Genomic DNA, 16,446 nt, shown 5'->3' on the forward strand with positions numbered 1-16,446 from the left:
AATGTCCTTACTAAACATGAATTCATGCTAATAAAGCATACGTTACAATGTATTAAATCCATGTAAACATTTATTAGTTTTATGGTTAAACATGAAAAGATTCCTGTTAAGTAATGTTTTCCATGTATTGTTTCACTGAAACAAAATACAAAAATCAAGCACTGTTCTGAGTATATTAGTCAGCAACTAGGTCAGCATTTCCCAAACTTTTTACCTTAGCACTTCACAGCGGATTCAAATAAACAAAGCTTGATGATGATTTGATCATTTGAATACACTGTGTGTAAGGCAACAAAAATTAATATGCACCTCACAGCTGATTCAAATAAACAAAGCTTGATGATGATTTGATCATTTGAATACACTGTGTGTAAGGCAACAAAAATTAATATGCACCCCTTGGGGTCCCTAGGACTGAGTTTGGGAAACGATGAACTAGGTAATGTGTCAGTCTTAGTCCCATCTTTGTACCGACAGGTTTGTCTTCAGATCTCACATACTGTGATGCCACTGAGGTTTTGCAGTGTTCTGTTGGTCCACACTCAGGAAGGAATCAGGCCCGAACCAAGTCCAAGCACAGAGGTGGGTCCAGTTTAGGTCAGTATCCCTCATCAGCCCAGGTGATCTCGTATTTAGGATACCGCACCTTCAGTTTCTCTGTGGAAACAGCGTGATTTGCTTTGCCAAAGCCCTGCAAAGAACAAGAAAGCAATTCAAAGGATAACTTGGCTGCTAGGAAATAACGAACCTCAAAAGAGATGTAATATCAGCCATGCAATATCAGAAAACCCAATCAATAGACATACGAGTTCCACTGAAATAACAACGCTATTCTGCATTCTCTTACCATGGAGTAGCCATAGACGTGGATCTTCTTTGACTGGCAGTCGTGCTTAATCCTTCCTCCTCCAATACATTCACAGTCCAGGTGCCCTCCTTTCTCAAGCTCCTCTGCTACCTTGTCATAGATATCCGCTGCAGGGACAAAAACACAAAAATCATTCATGTACTCAAGGTTTCAGAACCAATCTCTTTGAAATACTCAAAATACACAATATTTCAAAAGCACTGATGTGCAGAATAACCCAGTGAAAGTCTGTTGTTTTTTTTATGAGGAATGTACACTATATCTACAAAAGTACACCCCTTCAAATGAGTGAATTTGGCTATTTCGGCCACACCCGTTGCCGACAGGTGTATAAAATTGAGCACAGAGCCATGCAATCTCCAGAGGAAAACATTGGAAGTAGAATGGCCTTACTGAAGAGCTCAGTGACATTCAATGTGGCACCGTCATAGAATGCCAGCTTTCCAACAAGTAATGTTGTCACATTTCTGCCCTGCCAGAGCTGCCCCAGTCAACTGGGAGTTACGTTATTGTGGAAGTGGAAACGTCTAGGCGCAAAAACGGCTCATTAGTCAAAAATAAAAATAGTAAAGTATAGTAGATACCAAAAATAGTAGTACTTCAAAGTATTTTTACACCACTGCCCAGGAGAGTGGAGGCAATTATGCATTGTTCTCTACCTTCTTCCCTCTGTGTTGTTGTCTGTGCCCAATAATGTTTGTACCATGTTGTGTTGCTACCGTGCTGCGTTGTCATGTGTTGCTGCCTTAGGTCTCTCTTTATGTAGTGTTGTGTTGTCTCTCGTCGTGATGTGTTTTGTCATTACACACACAGTTGAAGTCGGAAGCTTACATACACCTTTGCCAAATACATTTAAACTCTGTTATTCACAATTCCTGACTATTCCTAACTGTCTTAGGTCAGTTAGGATCACCACTTTATTTTAAGAATGTGAAATGTCAGAATAATAGCAGAGAGAATCATTTATTTCAGCCATCACAATCCCAGTGGGTCAGAAGTTTACATACACTCAATTAGTATTGGTTAGCATTGCCTTGGAAATTGTTTAACTTGGGTCAAACGTTTCAGGTAGCCTTCCACAAGCTTCCTAAAATAAGTTGGGTGAATTCCTCCTGACAGAGATGGTGTAACTGAGTCAGGTTCGTAGGCCTCCTTGCTTGCACACGCCTTTTCAGTTCTGCCCACACATTTTCTATAGGATTGAAGTCAGTGCTTTGTGATGGCCACTCCAATACCTTGACTTTGTTGTCCTTAAGCCATTTTGCCACAACTTTGGAAGTATGCTTGGGGTCATTGTCCATTTGAAAGACCCATTTACGACCAAGCTTAAACTTCCTGACTGATGTCTTGGAATGTTGCTTCAATATATCCACATAATTTTCCTTCTTTATGAGGCCATCTATTTTGTGAAGTGCACCCGTCCCTCCTGTAGCAAAGCATTCCCACAACATGATGCTGCCACCCCCATGCTTCACAGTTAGGATGGTGTTCTCTGACTTGCAAGCCTCCCCCTTTTTCCTCCAAACATAATGATGGTCATTATGGCCAAACAGTTCTATTATTGTTTCATCTGGCCAGAGGACATTTCTCCAAAAAGTACAATCTTTGTCCCCATGTGCAGTTGCAAACCGTAGTCTGGCTTTTTTATGGTGGTTTTGGAGCAGTGGCTTCTTCTTTGCTGAGTGGCCTTTCAGGTTATGTCGATATAGGACTCGTTTTACTGTGGATATAGATACTTTTGTACCTGTCTCTTCCAGCATTATGACAAGGTCCTTTGCTGTTGTTCTGGGATTGATTTGCACTTTTCGCACCAAAGTACGTTCATCTCTAGGAGACAGAACGGGTCTCCTTCCTGAGCGGTATGACGGCTGCATGGTCCCATGGTGTTTATACTTGCGTACTATTGTTTGTACAGATGAACGTGGTACCTTCAGGTGTTTGGAAATTGCTGACCAAAGATGAAACAGACTTGTGGAGGTCTACAATTCTTTTTCTGAGGTCTTGGCTGATTTCTTTGATTTTCCCATGATGTCAAGCAAGGAGGCACTGAGTTTTAAGGTAGGCCATGAAGTAAATTCACACCTCCAATTGACTCAAATGATGGCTTTAGAAGCTTCTGATATGATAATTGACATGACATAATTTTCTGGAATTTTCCAAGCTGTTTTTGGCAGTCAATTTAGTGTATGTAAACTTCTGACCCAGTGGAATTGTGATACAGTGAATTATTAGTGAAATAATCTGTCTGTAAACAATTGTTGGAAAAATTACTTGTGTCATGCACAAAGTAGATGTCCTAACCGACTTCATAGTTTGTTAACAAGAAATTTGTGGAGTGGTTGAAAAACGAGTTTTAATGACTCCAACCGAAGTCTAGGTAAACTTCCGACTTAAACTGTATACACACACACACACACACACATATATATATATATATATATGACAAAACACCACTACATGAAGAAAGACCTAAGACAACAATATAGCAAGGTAGGGCTGGACTGTCTGACCTCTCTGACATTTTCAGTGACATAAGCCCCACCTACTGGCTCGCAAGCGTCACTACCGGCACAGTACGAGTCGTAGTCTGTAGCTAGTAGATCAGTGACATATACATGAATTATACTAAAACTGAAAGACAAAAAGCATCCTCATTCTTGGTCCTCTTACCATGATATTCGGCCCAGGCATATCCACGTACAATATCTACGCTCGAATCGTCGCCGTCTTCTTTACTGTGTACTCGAATGAGAACGTATTTGAACACACCCGTCGGGTCGATTTCTGCCTCTGGAATGTTCGCCATTAGGGAAGCAGCCTTCGTTTGAGTACACATTTTTCCTTCAAATACTTCCACGAAATGCAACGTACTTAGCTAGTTCGCACAGCTGATAATGATTGAATTTGAAATAGTAGACAATTCTTCCTGCGATGATCAATGTGGAAAGAAAGATCCGAAGCACACTTCCGGAAATACAGAAAGATGCTATTATGGTACTTGTAGTTTTAGTCAGTTGTAGTCAATATACAAACACCACTCATGTACAAAACAAAACAGTTTATTTTTTGTTGTCAAAATACAAAATGAATATAAATCACAAACAAATGGCACTTAAATGTTGGGTAAATGTGTTGTGAGAGTGATGTTGAACATTAATTAAAGCCTACATTGCGTGCTGTACAGAAAACCCCCTATTTGTTAAAGCAAGGATATTTAAAATGTATTGACAGCCTGGGAGGACCCACTTTTTATCTCTGTGCAAAGAGAGACAATATAATTAATACTTTATCCAACATTATATCTACACACTCCAGGATAGTAACACCAGCATAAGGGATTCCCTTATGATGATTAGCTGGCAATGTCACTGCTTCCTTTCTTCTTCCCGCGGCAGGCTTGCAGGGAGACGTACATCAGGGCGGTGGTGAGGAGTAGGGCGAAGAGGAAGAGCAGGGCCGCCCAGGCTCCAGGTTTCAGAGCCTTCCTCAGGCCTACGCTCTCCCCCGGCAGCAGACTGCTCAGACTGAGCATGTAGCCCAGGGCCCAGCCCACAGAGGTATCCCCTGCCTAGTGACATTTCAAACAAACACCTCAGGTTACCATGGGTACACTCAGAGCATTCTGATAGGCACTTGGTGCACTAGGGGGAGAGGCTGTAGCCTAAAAATAAGTAAATTATAAACACTAACAAGACTTTGTGTAATGTCAATGATTATGCTGGTATCTGGAGTAAAATAAGGAGATCGAGAAATAAATCACATCAAGCAAGTTTACCTTTTTCTGGAAAGAAATGCGGGGGAATGAGATCTCGTCAAAGCCATAGCCTCTCGTGAAGAGCACCTTGGTGAAGACAGAAGCAGCACAGAAGTCCTGCAGACGAGGCTCCTGGTCTGGGGCCAGCACCAACATCTGAAACAGGATGCAAAAATGTGTACTGCATAGCCATGAAATCCATCCAGAAATCCATGAAAACACATGCAAACACTGACAGGGTCTCTCACATGCCTGCAGGCTCTCTCCCCTTCACACACAAATGTTCTCTCTCACTCTCTTACACACACACACACACACACACACACACACACAAAGAGGGGGCTGCTGACCTCATTGATGCTCATGTTACAGACAGCACGGGCTGCCTCTTCCAGTTGGGCAGGGGTGGCAACAAGGATTCCTGTAGTAGTCTGTAGGAACTGGTGAATGTAGAAGAAGGCTGAGAACGCCTGATGGACAAATGGAGAGAAAGAGAGAAAAAAAGGATGAGTTATGATTAGGGTCGGAGCTGTAGTTAGGGTTAGGTTTGTGTCTTGAGGGTTGGGTTTAAGGTTAGGGTTGAACCACGATGTGGACATGAAACTAGGTTTAGGGTTGTAGTTGAGGATAGGGTTAGGGTTGATTCAACCACTGTATTTGGCCATCCTCATGCCTCTCACCATGAAGCTGCCACTGACATTGGGCTGGAACACCTTGTCAAAGGAGCACTGGGAGAAGGGGCAGCTGTGGAAGGAGAAGATCTCAGTCATGTTGCCCAGGCAGTGATCATAGTCGCCACTGCCCTCCACAGATAGGGCTGCCTGGGGATTGTAGCCAGAGCTGGGTGTCAGGCCCACTGTGCAGGGAGAGTCAAACAATGTCCCCACCTTCATGGTGACGTTGTAGCCTGCAGGGAAGCATGGGTGGGACATTTTCCCTGTGTGACCCTGACCCTGAGAGAGAGACAGAGAGAGAGAGAGATACAGAGAGACAGACAGAGAGAGACAGAGACGACAGAGAGAGAGAGAGAGAGAGACAGAGAGAGAGAGACAGAGAGAGAGAGAGAGAGACAGAGAGACAGACAGAGAGACAGAGACGACAGAGAGAGAGAGAGACAGAGAGAGAGAGAGAGATACAGAGACAGACAGAGAGACAGAGAGAGAGAGACAGAGAGACAGAGACGACAGAGAGAGAGAGAGAGAGACAGAGAGAGAGATACAGAGAGACAGACAGAGACAGAGAGAGAGAGACAGAGAGAGAGACAGACGACAGAGAGAGAGAGAGAGAGAGAGACAGAGAGAGAGAGAGAGAGACAGAGAGACAGACAGAGAGAGACAGAGAGAGAGACAGAGACGACAGAGAGAGAGAGAGAGAGACGACAGAGAGAGAGAGAGAGAGACGACAGAGAGAGACGACAGAGAGAGACAGAGACAGAGAGAGAATTTATTATAGTAACTTGACACTTTCCTATAACAAGTAGAGACCAAGCTACAGTCATAAATGGAGTACTCTGGTACTGAGGACCAATATCTATTGTTGGAATTAATGCCTGGGATGACATTCAAATACACATGGTTATCTTAATCTGTTATAGATACAACACATAGAAACAATCTGGGGGTGATATATTAGTGGGTGGGTTTCCAATGATTTATAACAAAGTCTCTAGATTTCTTGTAACGTGACATGACTGGGAAAGACTCCGGGCCCTTGCTGGAGTGCATAAAGGTAAAATACACACACTATGGAGACGGAAGGTACAGAGCGTTGCACGGTACTGCAATGTCCTTTTGTCACAAAAGGGGCGGCTCCTTGTAATACAGTCCGGGATTCGGCGCAATTTTGTACAACCTAAAAACTGAAAAGCGCCTTATCATTCCTTTTGCAGACATGGGTGCAGTGTTGTTGCTTGGTTCCTTGATCTGATATATAGACTATATTAACCAAAATACGTCTAGACCTTCATTACCTTCTCTCGCTAGTCAGAATGCGACTATGCCATAATCAGGACAGAAAATGGACCTCAAAACAGGGGTGGAAGATGGCAGTGTACTCCTAATTATGCCATTATCCCAACTGACACATCAAGAATATTGAAATACTGCTAGTTTTTTGTCAGCATGCTATTGCAGCCAATTGGATTCCATGAAAATGCGAATCCTAGCATTGGGGCGAGATTGCTCGTTTTTCAGAAAGCATGCGGTCATTAAAAACAAGCAGAATTTCAATCTTCTAGATAATTTCCCTTATAATTCACTGTATCACAATTCCAGTGGGTCAGAAGTTTACATACACTACGTTGACTGTGCCTTTAAACAGCTTGGGAAATGCCAGAAAATGATGTCATGGCTTTAGAAGCTTCTGATAGGCTAATTGACATCATTTGAGTCAATTGGAGGTGTACCTGTGGATGTTTCAAGGCCGACCTTCAGTATATACATATGAAATGGGTAAAACAGTATGTAAACATTATTGAAGTGACCAGTGTCCCATGTCTATGTACACAGGGCAGCAGCCTCTAAGGTGCAGGGATGAGTAACCAGGTGGTAGCCAGCTAGTGACTTAGTTCAGGGCAGGGTAATGGGTGGAGGCCGGCTAGGGATGGCTATTTAACAGTCTGATGGCCTTGAGATAGATGCTGTTTTTCATTCTCTCGGTCCCAACTTTGATGCACCTGTACTGACCTCGCCTTCTGGATGATGGCAGGGTGAACAGGCTGTGAAATGGAGTGAAGCTTACATTAAGTAGCCTTTAGTGGGTTCTGATGTTGTTGTGGCCAAACAGAGTGTTTCCTACCGTCACCAAGTGAGCCAGTAGGCGTTTGAAGACCTGGTCTCGTCCGTAGCACAGGAAGCTGTGTGTGTACAGGGAGTAGTCATGGCCGTACAAACGTAGATTCATCCTGTCCCTCTTGTCCTCCACCTCGTCCTTGGTCACAAAGGTGATCTGGGTGGAAGCCCCACCAAAGTCCAGCGCCCCCACAGTCTGTCTGCCTGGGCTCAGCCAATGGCCCACAAAGCCATACTGCAGTGGGCACATAGGGATAAACATAGTAATATGAGAGGTGTGTGGGTAGCTTGTCTAGTCAGCTGTGCTGTAATGGTCACTAGAGGTCCTCAGGTAGCCATATACTCAACCAATTAATCCTAACACAAGAATCAGCCTTAGTGGAAATCAGTCATTTGGTAGCTATAATCAATTTCCTTTCAATCTTCAAAGAATGTCTACAGAAGCTTGAAAGGAAACTAACACAGGGTCCTTAAGTTTTTAACTGCTTATGGTTGCATTGAAAGAAAAGCTTAAGGCAGGGATCGATTTCGAACCACCATAGCAATGTTTATGCAGGATCTTTATTTACAAACAACTGTATAAATAAACACTTATTTGGGGTACCATAAATAACTATAGAATGGTGAAAGCTGAGCCATGGTACCTTGATGAAGTTCTCCAAGAGATAGTTGACAGTGACCCAACCGTACGCTCCCTCCTCCTGGCCACTTAAGATGGCCGCCCCCTGGTAGTTAAAAGGATAGGACTGGATTGTTCGACCCACTTCTTTTAAGACCTGAGCTGACTGGACAGGGCTGGAGATACTGTTGAGAAAGGGAAATGTACCACTTCAGATACTTTAGATGCGCAAAGAGAAGGTACAGGCACGAATCAACATGGGGGTATTGACTGAACAACATTACTCAGCTTGACAACAATAACTAGTGACGTAAAGTACTTAAGTAGAAATAGTTTAAAGTACTACTTTTACTTCATTACATTCCTAAAGAAAATAATGTACTTTTTACTCCCTACATTTTCCTTGACACCCAAAAGTACTCGTTACATTTGAAATGCTTAGCAGGACAGGAAAATGGTCCAATTCATGCCCTTATCAAGAGAATACGTGGTTATCCCTACTGCCTCTGGTGGACTCACCAAACACAAATGCATCGTTTGAAAATGATGTCTGAGTGTTGGAGTGTGCCCCTGGCTAGCCGGAAATTTAAAAATTTTTGCCGTCTGCTTTGCTTAATATAAGAAATTTGAAAATATTTATACTTTAACTTTTGATACTTAAGTATATTTAGAACCAAATACTTTTAGACTTTTAATCATGCTATATTTTACTCTGTAACTTTCACTTTTACTTCAGTAACTTTGCAATTTCCAAATGCCTGAAGGTATCACGTTCATCTCTACAAACAATAGTACGCAAGTATAAACACCATGGGACCACACAGCCGTCATTCCGCTCAGGAAGGAGAAGCATTCTGTCTACTAGAGATGAACGTACTTTGGTGCGAAAAGTGCAAATCAATCCCAGAACAACAGCAAAGGACCTTGTGAAGATGCTGGAGGAAACAGGTACAAAAGTATCTATATCCACAGTAAAACGAGTCCTATATCGACATAACCTGAAAGACCACTCAGCAAGGAAGAAGCCACTGCTCCAAAACCGCCATAAAAAAGCCAGACTACGGTTTGCAACTGCACATGGAGAAATGTCCTCTGGTCTGAAGAAACAAAAATAGAACTGTTTGGCCATAATGACAATCGTTATGTTTGGAGGAAAAAGGGGGAGGCTTGCAAGTCGATGAACACCATCCTAACCGTGAAGCACAGGGTGGCAGCATCATGTTGTGGGGGTGCTTTGCTGCAGGAGGTGCACATCACAAAATAGATGGTATCATGAGGAAAGAAAATTATGTGGATATATTGAAGCAACATCTCAAGACATCAGTCAGGAAGTTAAAGCTTGGTGGCAAATTGGCCTTCCAAATGGACAATGACCCCAAGCATACTTACAAAGTTGTGGCAAAATGGCTTAAAGACAACAAAGTCAAGGTATTGGAGTGGCCATCACAAAGCCCTGACCTCAATCCTATAGAACAGCTCTGTCAGGAGGAATAGGCCAAAATTCACCCAAAATATTGTGGGAAGCTTGTGGGAGGCTACCCGAAACGTTTGGCAATGCTACCAAATACTAATAGAGTGTATGTAAACTTCTGACCCATTGGGAATGTGATGAAAGAAATAAAAGCTGAAATAAATAATTATCTCTACTGTTATTCTGACATTTCACATTCTTACAATAAAGTGGTGATCCTAACAGACCTAAGACAGGGAATTTTTACTAGGATTAAATGTCAGGAATTGTGAAAAACTGAGTTTAAAGAATTTGGCTAAGGTGTATGTAAACTTCTGACTTCAACTGTATGTATGTAAACTTCTGACTTCAACTGTATGTATGTAAACTTCTGACTTCGTCCGTCCGTCTGTCTGTCTCTGATGTACATTCTGTTAACTTTGCTTGTGTTTAAAACCATTGTGTGCAAGAGCATGAGAAATGTCTATGTGTACATATCTGCATGGACATGGGTGTCTTAGTGTAACTTTGTGTGTACATAATGTGTGTGTATCAGTGGAGGGGAGGATGACGGAATGGATGTGTTTGATACCATTCCATTCACTCCATTCCAGACATTATTATGAGCCGTCCTCCCCTCAGCTGCCTCTACTGTTGTGTATGCTTCTTTGATCAGAATGTCGGAATATGACATCCCTTGTGTTTTAAACAGGTGTGGTAGTGTTTGCTTAGAGCTTGGCAGATGAAAGGTGGGGGCTTGTTCTTGCCTGTCTGCCTCTGAGTGTGAAATCCTTACCCACTGATTGTATGTAAACAAAGGTACACACACACACAAAGATACACAGACACAAATGCTTGTGCACTCACACTCAAACACACACAGATGCATACACAAAATATAACTCACTTGAGCAGCCTCATGCCAGCAGTGGCTCCGAGGTAGACAGGTGTGAGGTGGTGCCTGGCTCTGGGGATGTCCCGCGTGGCCTGGTCCAGACAAGACTGGAGGCTTCTCCCTGCCTCTCGCTGCTGTCCCGCATAGCTAGAGATTCCTCCGCCTGCATAGCGGGAACACCCAGACATACTTTATGGCAGAACAAACACCCCTCACCTGGGTGTCCATGCCCTGGTTCATGGAGCAGGATTAAGCCCAGGCAGTGACCCAGGGATCAGGTCATGCATGCCTTCCCCTAACTCAGACCAGATCAAGAGAATTCCCTGCATTCTGTGGGGCATTGAAGCAGGAGGCAGAGCTTTCTGCTCAACACATTACATTGTGAGGGAGAAGTTGGGTAGTCTCACCCCTTGGAATGCTTCTGTTCCAACACACAAAACTCACACACGCACACAAACTACTTTCCAATACAGTTAGCTAGCTTAGCTGGAGCCCGACGAATCCCAAGACAGACCAAACTGCCCAGGTGCTACCTTGAGTCTAACACCCTTGAACTCTTTGTTTCTAATACCCTGTGAGGTAGAGAGGAGGAAGAAGAAGTCGAGATTTCAGTGTTTGATCCCATCATGTTATACTGGTCAGAGAATCCCAGGATATTTAAAGGTCTTAACCCATGCGGTTGCTGAAAGACAGTAAAGTACAGTAAGTGAAGCATGTATTGTTTCCTGGCACTAGCGGTACAGGTGATGACAGATGGGAGGAGCTGTTGAGGAGTTGATGTTGCTGCTTCAATCAATCAGTATTTATAAATCCCTTTTTACATCAGCCGATGTCACAAAGTGCTATACAGAACTCCCTAGCTGCAACCTACTTGCACTGACTTCTCTGATAACTTACTGTGCTTACTATGACTATGACATGTAGTTGTCTGACCTAACGATCTGGATAAGAGCCTCTGCTAAATGACTAAAATGTATATGCTGTTTACATGTACTCTAGGAGAGCTGGTGTACTTACAAATACTTCACATTAATTAAAGCAGCCAACTACCGTGATCTATACAAACACGTAACTCTTCTAGGCATGACAGGACTGGAAAACCACACAGTGCACTGAGTCACTGTGGAACTATTGACAGATCCACCGTTGCTAGGCATCTATGTTTTTCTGCTTCTTTATCTCTGGCCTTGTGGGATGAGACACCGTAACCCACACGGCGTGAACACAGCACACAATGGGTACTGTTCTTTGCCAACTGGAGCGCCCTAAATGTTTTCTTCTTGGGGTTAAGGTTTTGGGTAATACAGTATTTTACAATTATTATTGTTTAAAAAAAAAAAATATATATATATTTTTATTACCTTTATTTAACTAGGCAAGTCAGTTAAGAACAAATTATTATTTTTAATGATGGCCTAGGAACAGTGGGTTAACTGTCTTGTTCAGGGGCAGAATGACAGATTTTTACCTTGTCAGCTCGGGGATTCAAACTAGCCACCTTTCGGTTACAAGTCCAATGCTCTAACCACTAGGCTACCTGCCACCCCATTTGCCTGCTCTTTGATAAACATTTCGGATGTAAATCTGTACTTTCTGGTACTTCAAATAATTGGTTACTCACTGGTAACACATGGTAATACTACTTGTTTTAAGGAACAAAAGAGTAATAACAATTTAATTACGATTCTACCAAGTAATTTCTATGTAAACACTTGGTAAATAGCAGACAACCACCTGGAAGAATCCTTCCATTGGGATACTATCTTACCCTTGGGGTGGCATTCAGTGTGCTGAGTGACCACACCCGTGCCATTCTGCTTGTCTGCCGGCCACTTGTAGATGTACATGGCTGTGTGAGAGGAGCCTGCGTCCAGGACTATCCCATACTGGGGAGAGGGTTGGAGAGAAGAGAAGAGAGGGAGATTAGAGACAAATCTTGAGAAAAAAGAGCCGATTTAGAATAATCCCCAAAGAAAAGACAACCTAATTGGGTATACTCCAAACCATAAAAGGTTACAAACGATCAGGTGTTTGAAATCCATCTATGCCAAGACATTTAATATGGATAGAGACATCTGGAAGACATTTAACTAGATTGAAGGCCTGTCCTCTGGCTTTTATGACATCGTGTATACATTTTGGCAGCAAGAATGTTGCTTGCATGTTTACGTCATGGTAAGATAGATGGAAAGTTGTAGAGGATGTGAAAGAGGATGAGGGAATTAATTAGGAGAAGTAAGAGGCCCTGTCTGGTCTGAGAACAACCCATGATTGAAAATCATGAAGGAACAGTTTAGAGTGTGTACGCTCCAATCCTGATTATGCTATGAATCATTTACATTTACATTTAAGTCATTTAGCAGACGCTCTTATCCAGAGCGACTTACAAATTGGTGCGTTCACCTTAAGACATCCAGTGGAACAGCCACTTTACAATAGTGCATCTAAATCTTTTAAGGGGGGGGGTGAGAAGGATTACTTTATCCTATCCTAGGTATTCCTGAAAGAGGTGGGGTTTCAGGTGTCTCCGAAAGGTGGTGATTGACTCCGCTGTCCTGGCGTCGTGAGGGAGTTTGTTCCACCATTGGGGGGCCAGAGCAGCGAACAGTTTTGACTGGGCTGCGCGGGAACTGTACGTCCTCAGTGGTAGGGAGGCGAGCAGGCCAGAGGTGGATGAACGCAGTGCCCTTGTTTGGGTGTAGGGCCTGATCAGAGCCTGGAGGTAATGAGGTGCCGTTCCCCTCACAGCTCCGTAGGCAAGCACCATGGTCTTGTAGCGGATGCGAGCTTCAACTGGAAGCCAGTGGAGAGAGCGGAGGAGCGGGGTGACGTGAGAGAACTTGGGAAGGTTGAACACCAGACGGGCTGCGGCGTTCTGGATGAGTTGTAGGGGTTTAATGGCACAGTCATAAACTCTAAACATAGTAAATTGTGTGTAAATATTCAAATGAGTAAGGCAACATTCATTTTCTAAGATACTGTCTTCTATTAAAACCCTTGCGCCAACATCCTGCATGAGGCCACTTTGTAATGATGACATTATTACAGCGGAATTTACTATGACCAAAATATGCTGAACAAAAATATAAATGCAACATGTAAAGTGTTGGTCCCATGTTTCATGAGCTGAAATAAAAAATCCCAGAAATGTACGCACAAAAAGCTTATTTCTTATGAGCACAAATTTGTTAGAGAGCATTTCTCATTTGCCAAGATAATCTATCCACCTGACAGGTGAGGCAAATCAAGAAGCTGATTAAACGGCATGATCATTATAAAGGTGCACCTTGTGCTGGGGACAATAAAAGGCTACTCTAAAATGTGCAGTTTTATCACACAAAACAATGCCACAGATGTATCAAGTTTTGAGGGAGTGTGCAATTGGCATGCAGATTGCAAGGAATGACCACCAGAGCTGTTGCCAGAAAATTGAATATTAATTTCTTTACCACAAGCAGCCTCCAACATCATTTTAGAGAATTTGGCAGTACTTCCAACTGGTCTCACAACCGCAGACAACGTGTAACCACGCCAACCCAGGACGTCTTCACCTGCGGGATCATCTGAGACCAGCCACACGGACAGCTGATGAAACTGAGGAGTGTTTCTGTCTGTAATAAAAAACTAATTCTGATTGGCAGGTCCTGGATCCCAAGTGGGTGGACCCACCCATGGCTGCGCTTCTGCCGTCATGTGAAATCCATAGATTAATTCATTTATTTAAATTGACTGATTTTCCTTGTAACTCAGTAAATGTTGAAATTGTGTTTATATTTTTGTTCAGTATAGTTATACATCACAAAACAAATATCATAAACCAGTCAGATGCCAAACACAGTCAGGTAATTATACAAGTTTCAACAGCAGTGTCAGATAAAGAGCGACAGCAATTAAAATATGTAACTATGGGTGTAGGACCCAAGAGCAAAGGTAAGGCAGGTAGAAGGGAGTGTTTGGGAATAGCCTACGGCAGTGGTTCCCAAACGTTTTATGATCCTGTACCCCTTCAAACATTCAACCTCCAGCTGTGTACCCCCTCTAGCACCAGGGTCAGCACACTCTCAAATGTTGTTTTTTTGCCATCATTGTAAGCCTGCCACACACAAAACTATACAACACATTTATTAAACATAAGAATGAATGTGAGTTTTTGTCACAACCCGGCTCGTGGGAAGTGACAAAGAGCTCTTTTAGGACCAGGGCACACATAATAATAATCAATCATTTTGTTCTTTATTTAGCCATCTTACATATAAAACCTTATTTGTTCATCAACAATTGTGAATAACTCACCACAGGCTAATGAGAAGGGTGTGCTTGAAAGGATGTACATAGACTCTCTCCAATACAACCCAACATTGCAGAGTTCAGTCTTAAATAATTTCCCACACAGTCTGTGCCTGTATTTAGTTTTTATGCTAGTGAGGGCTGAGAATCCACTCTCACATAGGTACATGGTTGCAAAGGGCATCAGTGTCTTAACAGTGCAATTTGCCAAGGCAGGATACTCTGAGCGCAGCCCTATCCAGAAATCTGACAGTGGCTTCTGATTAAATTCAATTTTCACAGAACCGCTTGCTGCAATGAGGCTCTCTTGTTCAGATATCGGTAAGTGGACTGGAGGCAGGGCATTAAAGGGATAACGAATCCAGTTGTTTGTGTTGTCTGTTTCGGGAAAATACCTGTGTAATTGCACACCCAGCTCACTCACTCGCTATATCACATTTGACATTGTCTGTAAGCTTGAGTTCATTTGCACACATTTGTGTGTTGTCCTTGTTAATGCAGATAGAGAAGAGCTCCAATTTCTTAGTCATAGCCTTCATTTTGTCCCACACATTGAACATAGTTGAGGAGAGTCCCTGTAATCCTAGATTCAGATCTTTCAGGCAAGAAAAAACATCACCCAGATAGGCCTGTTGTGTGAGAAACTCGTCATCATGCAAGTGACAAGTGAGAATTATGGTCAGTAAAGAAAATGTAAAAAAAACGTGTTAATACTTTTCCCTTTGATAACCAGCGCACTTCTGTATGTTGTAAAAGCGTAACATGGTCACTGCCCATATCATTGCATAGTGCAGAAAATACACAAGAGTTCAGGGGCCTTGCTTTAACAAAGTTAACCATTTTCACTGTAGTGTCCAAAACGTCTTTCAAGCTGTCAGGCATTCCCTTGGCAGCAAGAGCCACTCTGTGGATGCTGCAGTGTACCCAAGTGGTGTCGGGAGCAACTGCTTGCACGCGCGTTACCACTCCACTAAGTCTCCCTGTCATGGCTTTTGCGCCATCGGTAGAGATACCGACACATATTGACCACCAAAGTCCATTTGATGTCACAAAGCTGTCCAGTACTTAAAAACTATCCTCTCCTCTTGTCCTGGTTTCCAGTGGTTTGCAGAAGATAATGTCTTCCTTAATTGACCCACCATAAACGTAACGGACATATACCAGGACTGCAATGTCTGTTGACTCATCCAGCCGTAACGCATAGAATTCACTGGCTTGTATGCGAAACAGTAATTGTTTCAAAACATCTCCAGCCATGTCACTGATGCATTTTATACAGTGTTTGATGAAAGCATTGTCTGTATAGGTTTTTGGGCCTTTTCCCCCAGCATTGTCCCAGCCATATCTGCACTAGCAGGAAGAATTAAGTCCTCCACAATAGTATGGAGCTTGCCTGTCCTAGCCACTAGGTAGCTCACCATATAAGACGCTTCTAGCCCCTTCTTATTAAATAGTATCTGTTGCTTTTATACATGTCTTACTACTCAAAAAAATCCTGAGGCTTATTTTTCAAATTGGCATGTTTTGTCTCTAAATGTCTGCGCAAGAGTGAAGGTTTCATCGAGTTGTGAGATAGTACTTTTGCACATTTAACACTGTGGCTCTGGAAAGGCACTACTCCCAATATAAGTGAACCCCAAATCAATGTATTTCTCGTCATATTTGCGCCTCTTCGATGGTCCAACGTCCCTGTCTGTTGTTCGGTGCTTTCCTGGGTAAGGGGGCAGTAGCTCTTCGGCTGCATCATATTCCCAACTGTCAGTATGCATGCTAGCTGGGCTAGC

General features: G+C 42.9%; 2 protein-coding genes across 5 annotated transcripts in view; both read right to left on the reverse strand.

Annotated features, from left to right (window-relative positions):
* Window positions 1–52: 52 nt before the first annotated feature.
* On the reverse strand, window positions 53–3,826 carry phpt1 (phosphohistidine phosphatase 1). The gene is made up of 3 exons (XM_029620524.2): window positions 3,539–3,826; window positions 848–975; window positions 53–691 (listed from the first exon to the last, which is right to left on the reverse strand). Exons 1-3 carry the CDS (start codon window positions 3,702–3,704, stop codon window positions 599–601), a joined length of 387 nt encoding a protein of 128 aa, XP_029476384.1. The 5' UTR covers window positions 3,705–3,826; the 3' UTR covers window positions 53–598.
* An 85-nt stretch (window positions 3,827–3,911) lies between these two features.
* The window catches only part of LOC115101214 (ectonucleoside triphosphate diphosphohydrolase 2-like), a 51,101-nt gene continuing 38,566 nt past the window's right edge, over window positions 3,912–16,446 (reverse strand). For all 4 annotated transcript variants that reach the window (XM_065004801.1, XM_065004800.1, XM_029620522.2 and 1 more), the window contains exons 2-9: window positions 12,144–12,261; window positions 10,388–10,538; window positions 8,056–8,215; window positions 7,419–7,646; window positions 5,303–5,575; window positions 4,973–5,092; window positions 4,644–4,778; window positions 3,912–4,436 (exon numbers count right to left, since the gene is read on the reverse strand). In XM_065004801.1, the coding sequence (XP_064860873.1) occupies window positions 4,221–4,436; window positions 4,644–4,778; window positions 4,973–5,092; window positions 5,303–5,575; window positions 7,419–7,646; window positions 8,056–8,215; window positions 10,388–10,538; window positions 12,144–12,222 (1,362 nt within the window). In that variant the 5' untranslated portion in view covers window positions 12,223–12,261 and the 3' untranslated portion in view covers window positions 3,912–4,220. The remainder of the gene's footprint in view (window positions 4,437–4,643; window positions 4,779–4,972; window positions 5,093–5,302; window positions 5,576–7,418; window positions 7,647–8,055; window positions 8,216–10,387; window positions 10,539–12,143; window positions 12,262–16,446) is intronic.

This window comes from Oncorhynchus nerka, linkage group LG19, assembly GCF_034236695.1.
Source record: "Oncorhynchus nerka isolate Pitt River linkage group LG19, Oner_Uvic_2.0, whole genome shotgun sequence".
NCBI classification, from domain to species: domain Eukaryota; kingdom Metazoa; phylum Chordata; class Actinopteri; order Salmoniformes; family Salmonidae; genus Oncorhynchus; species Oncorhynchus nerka.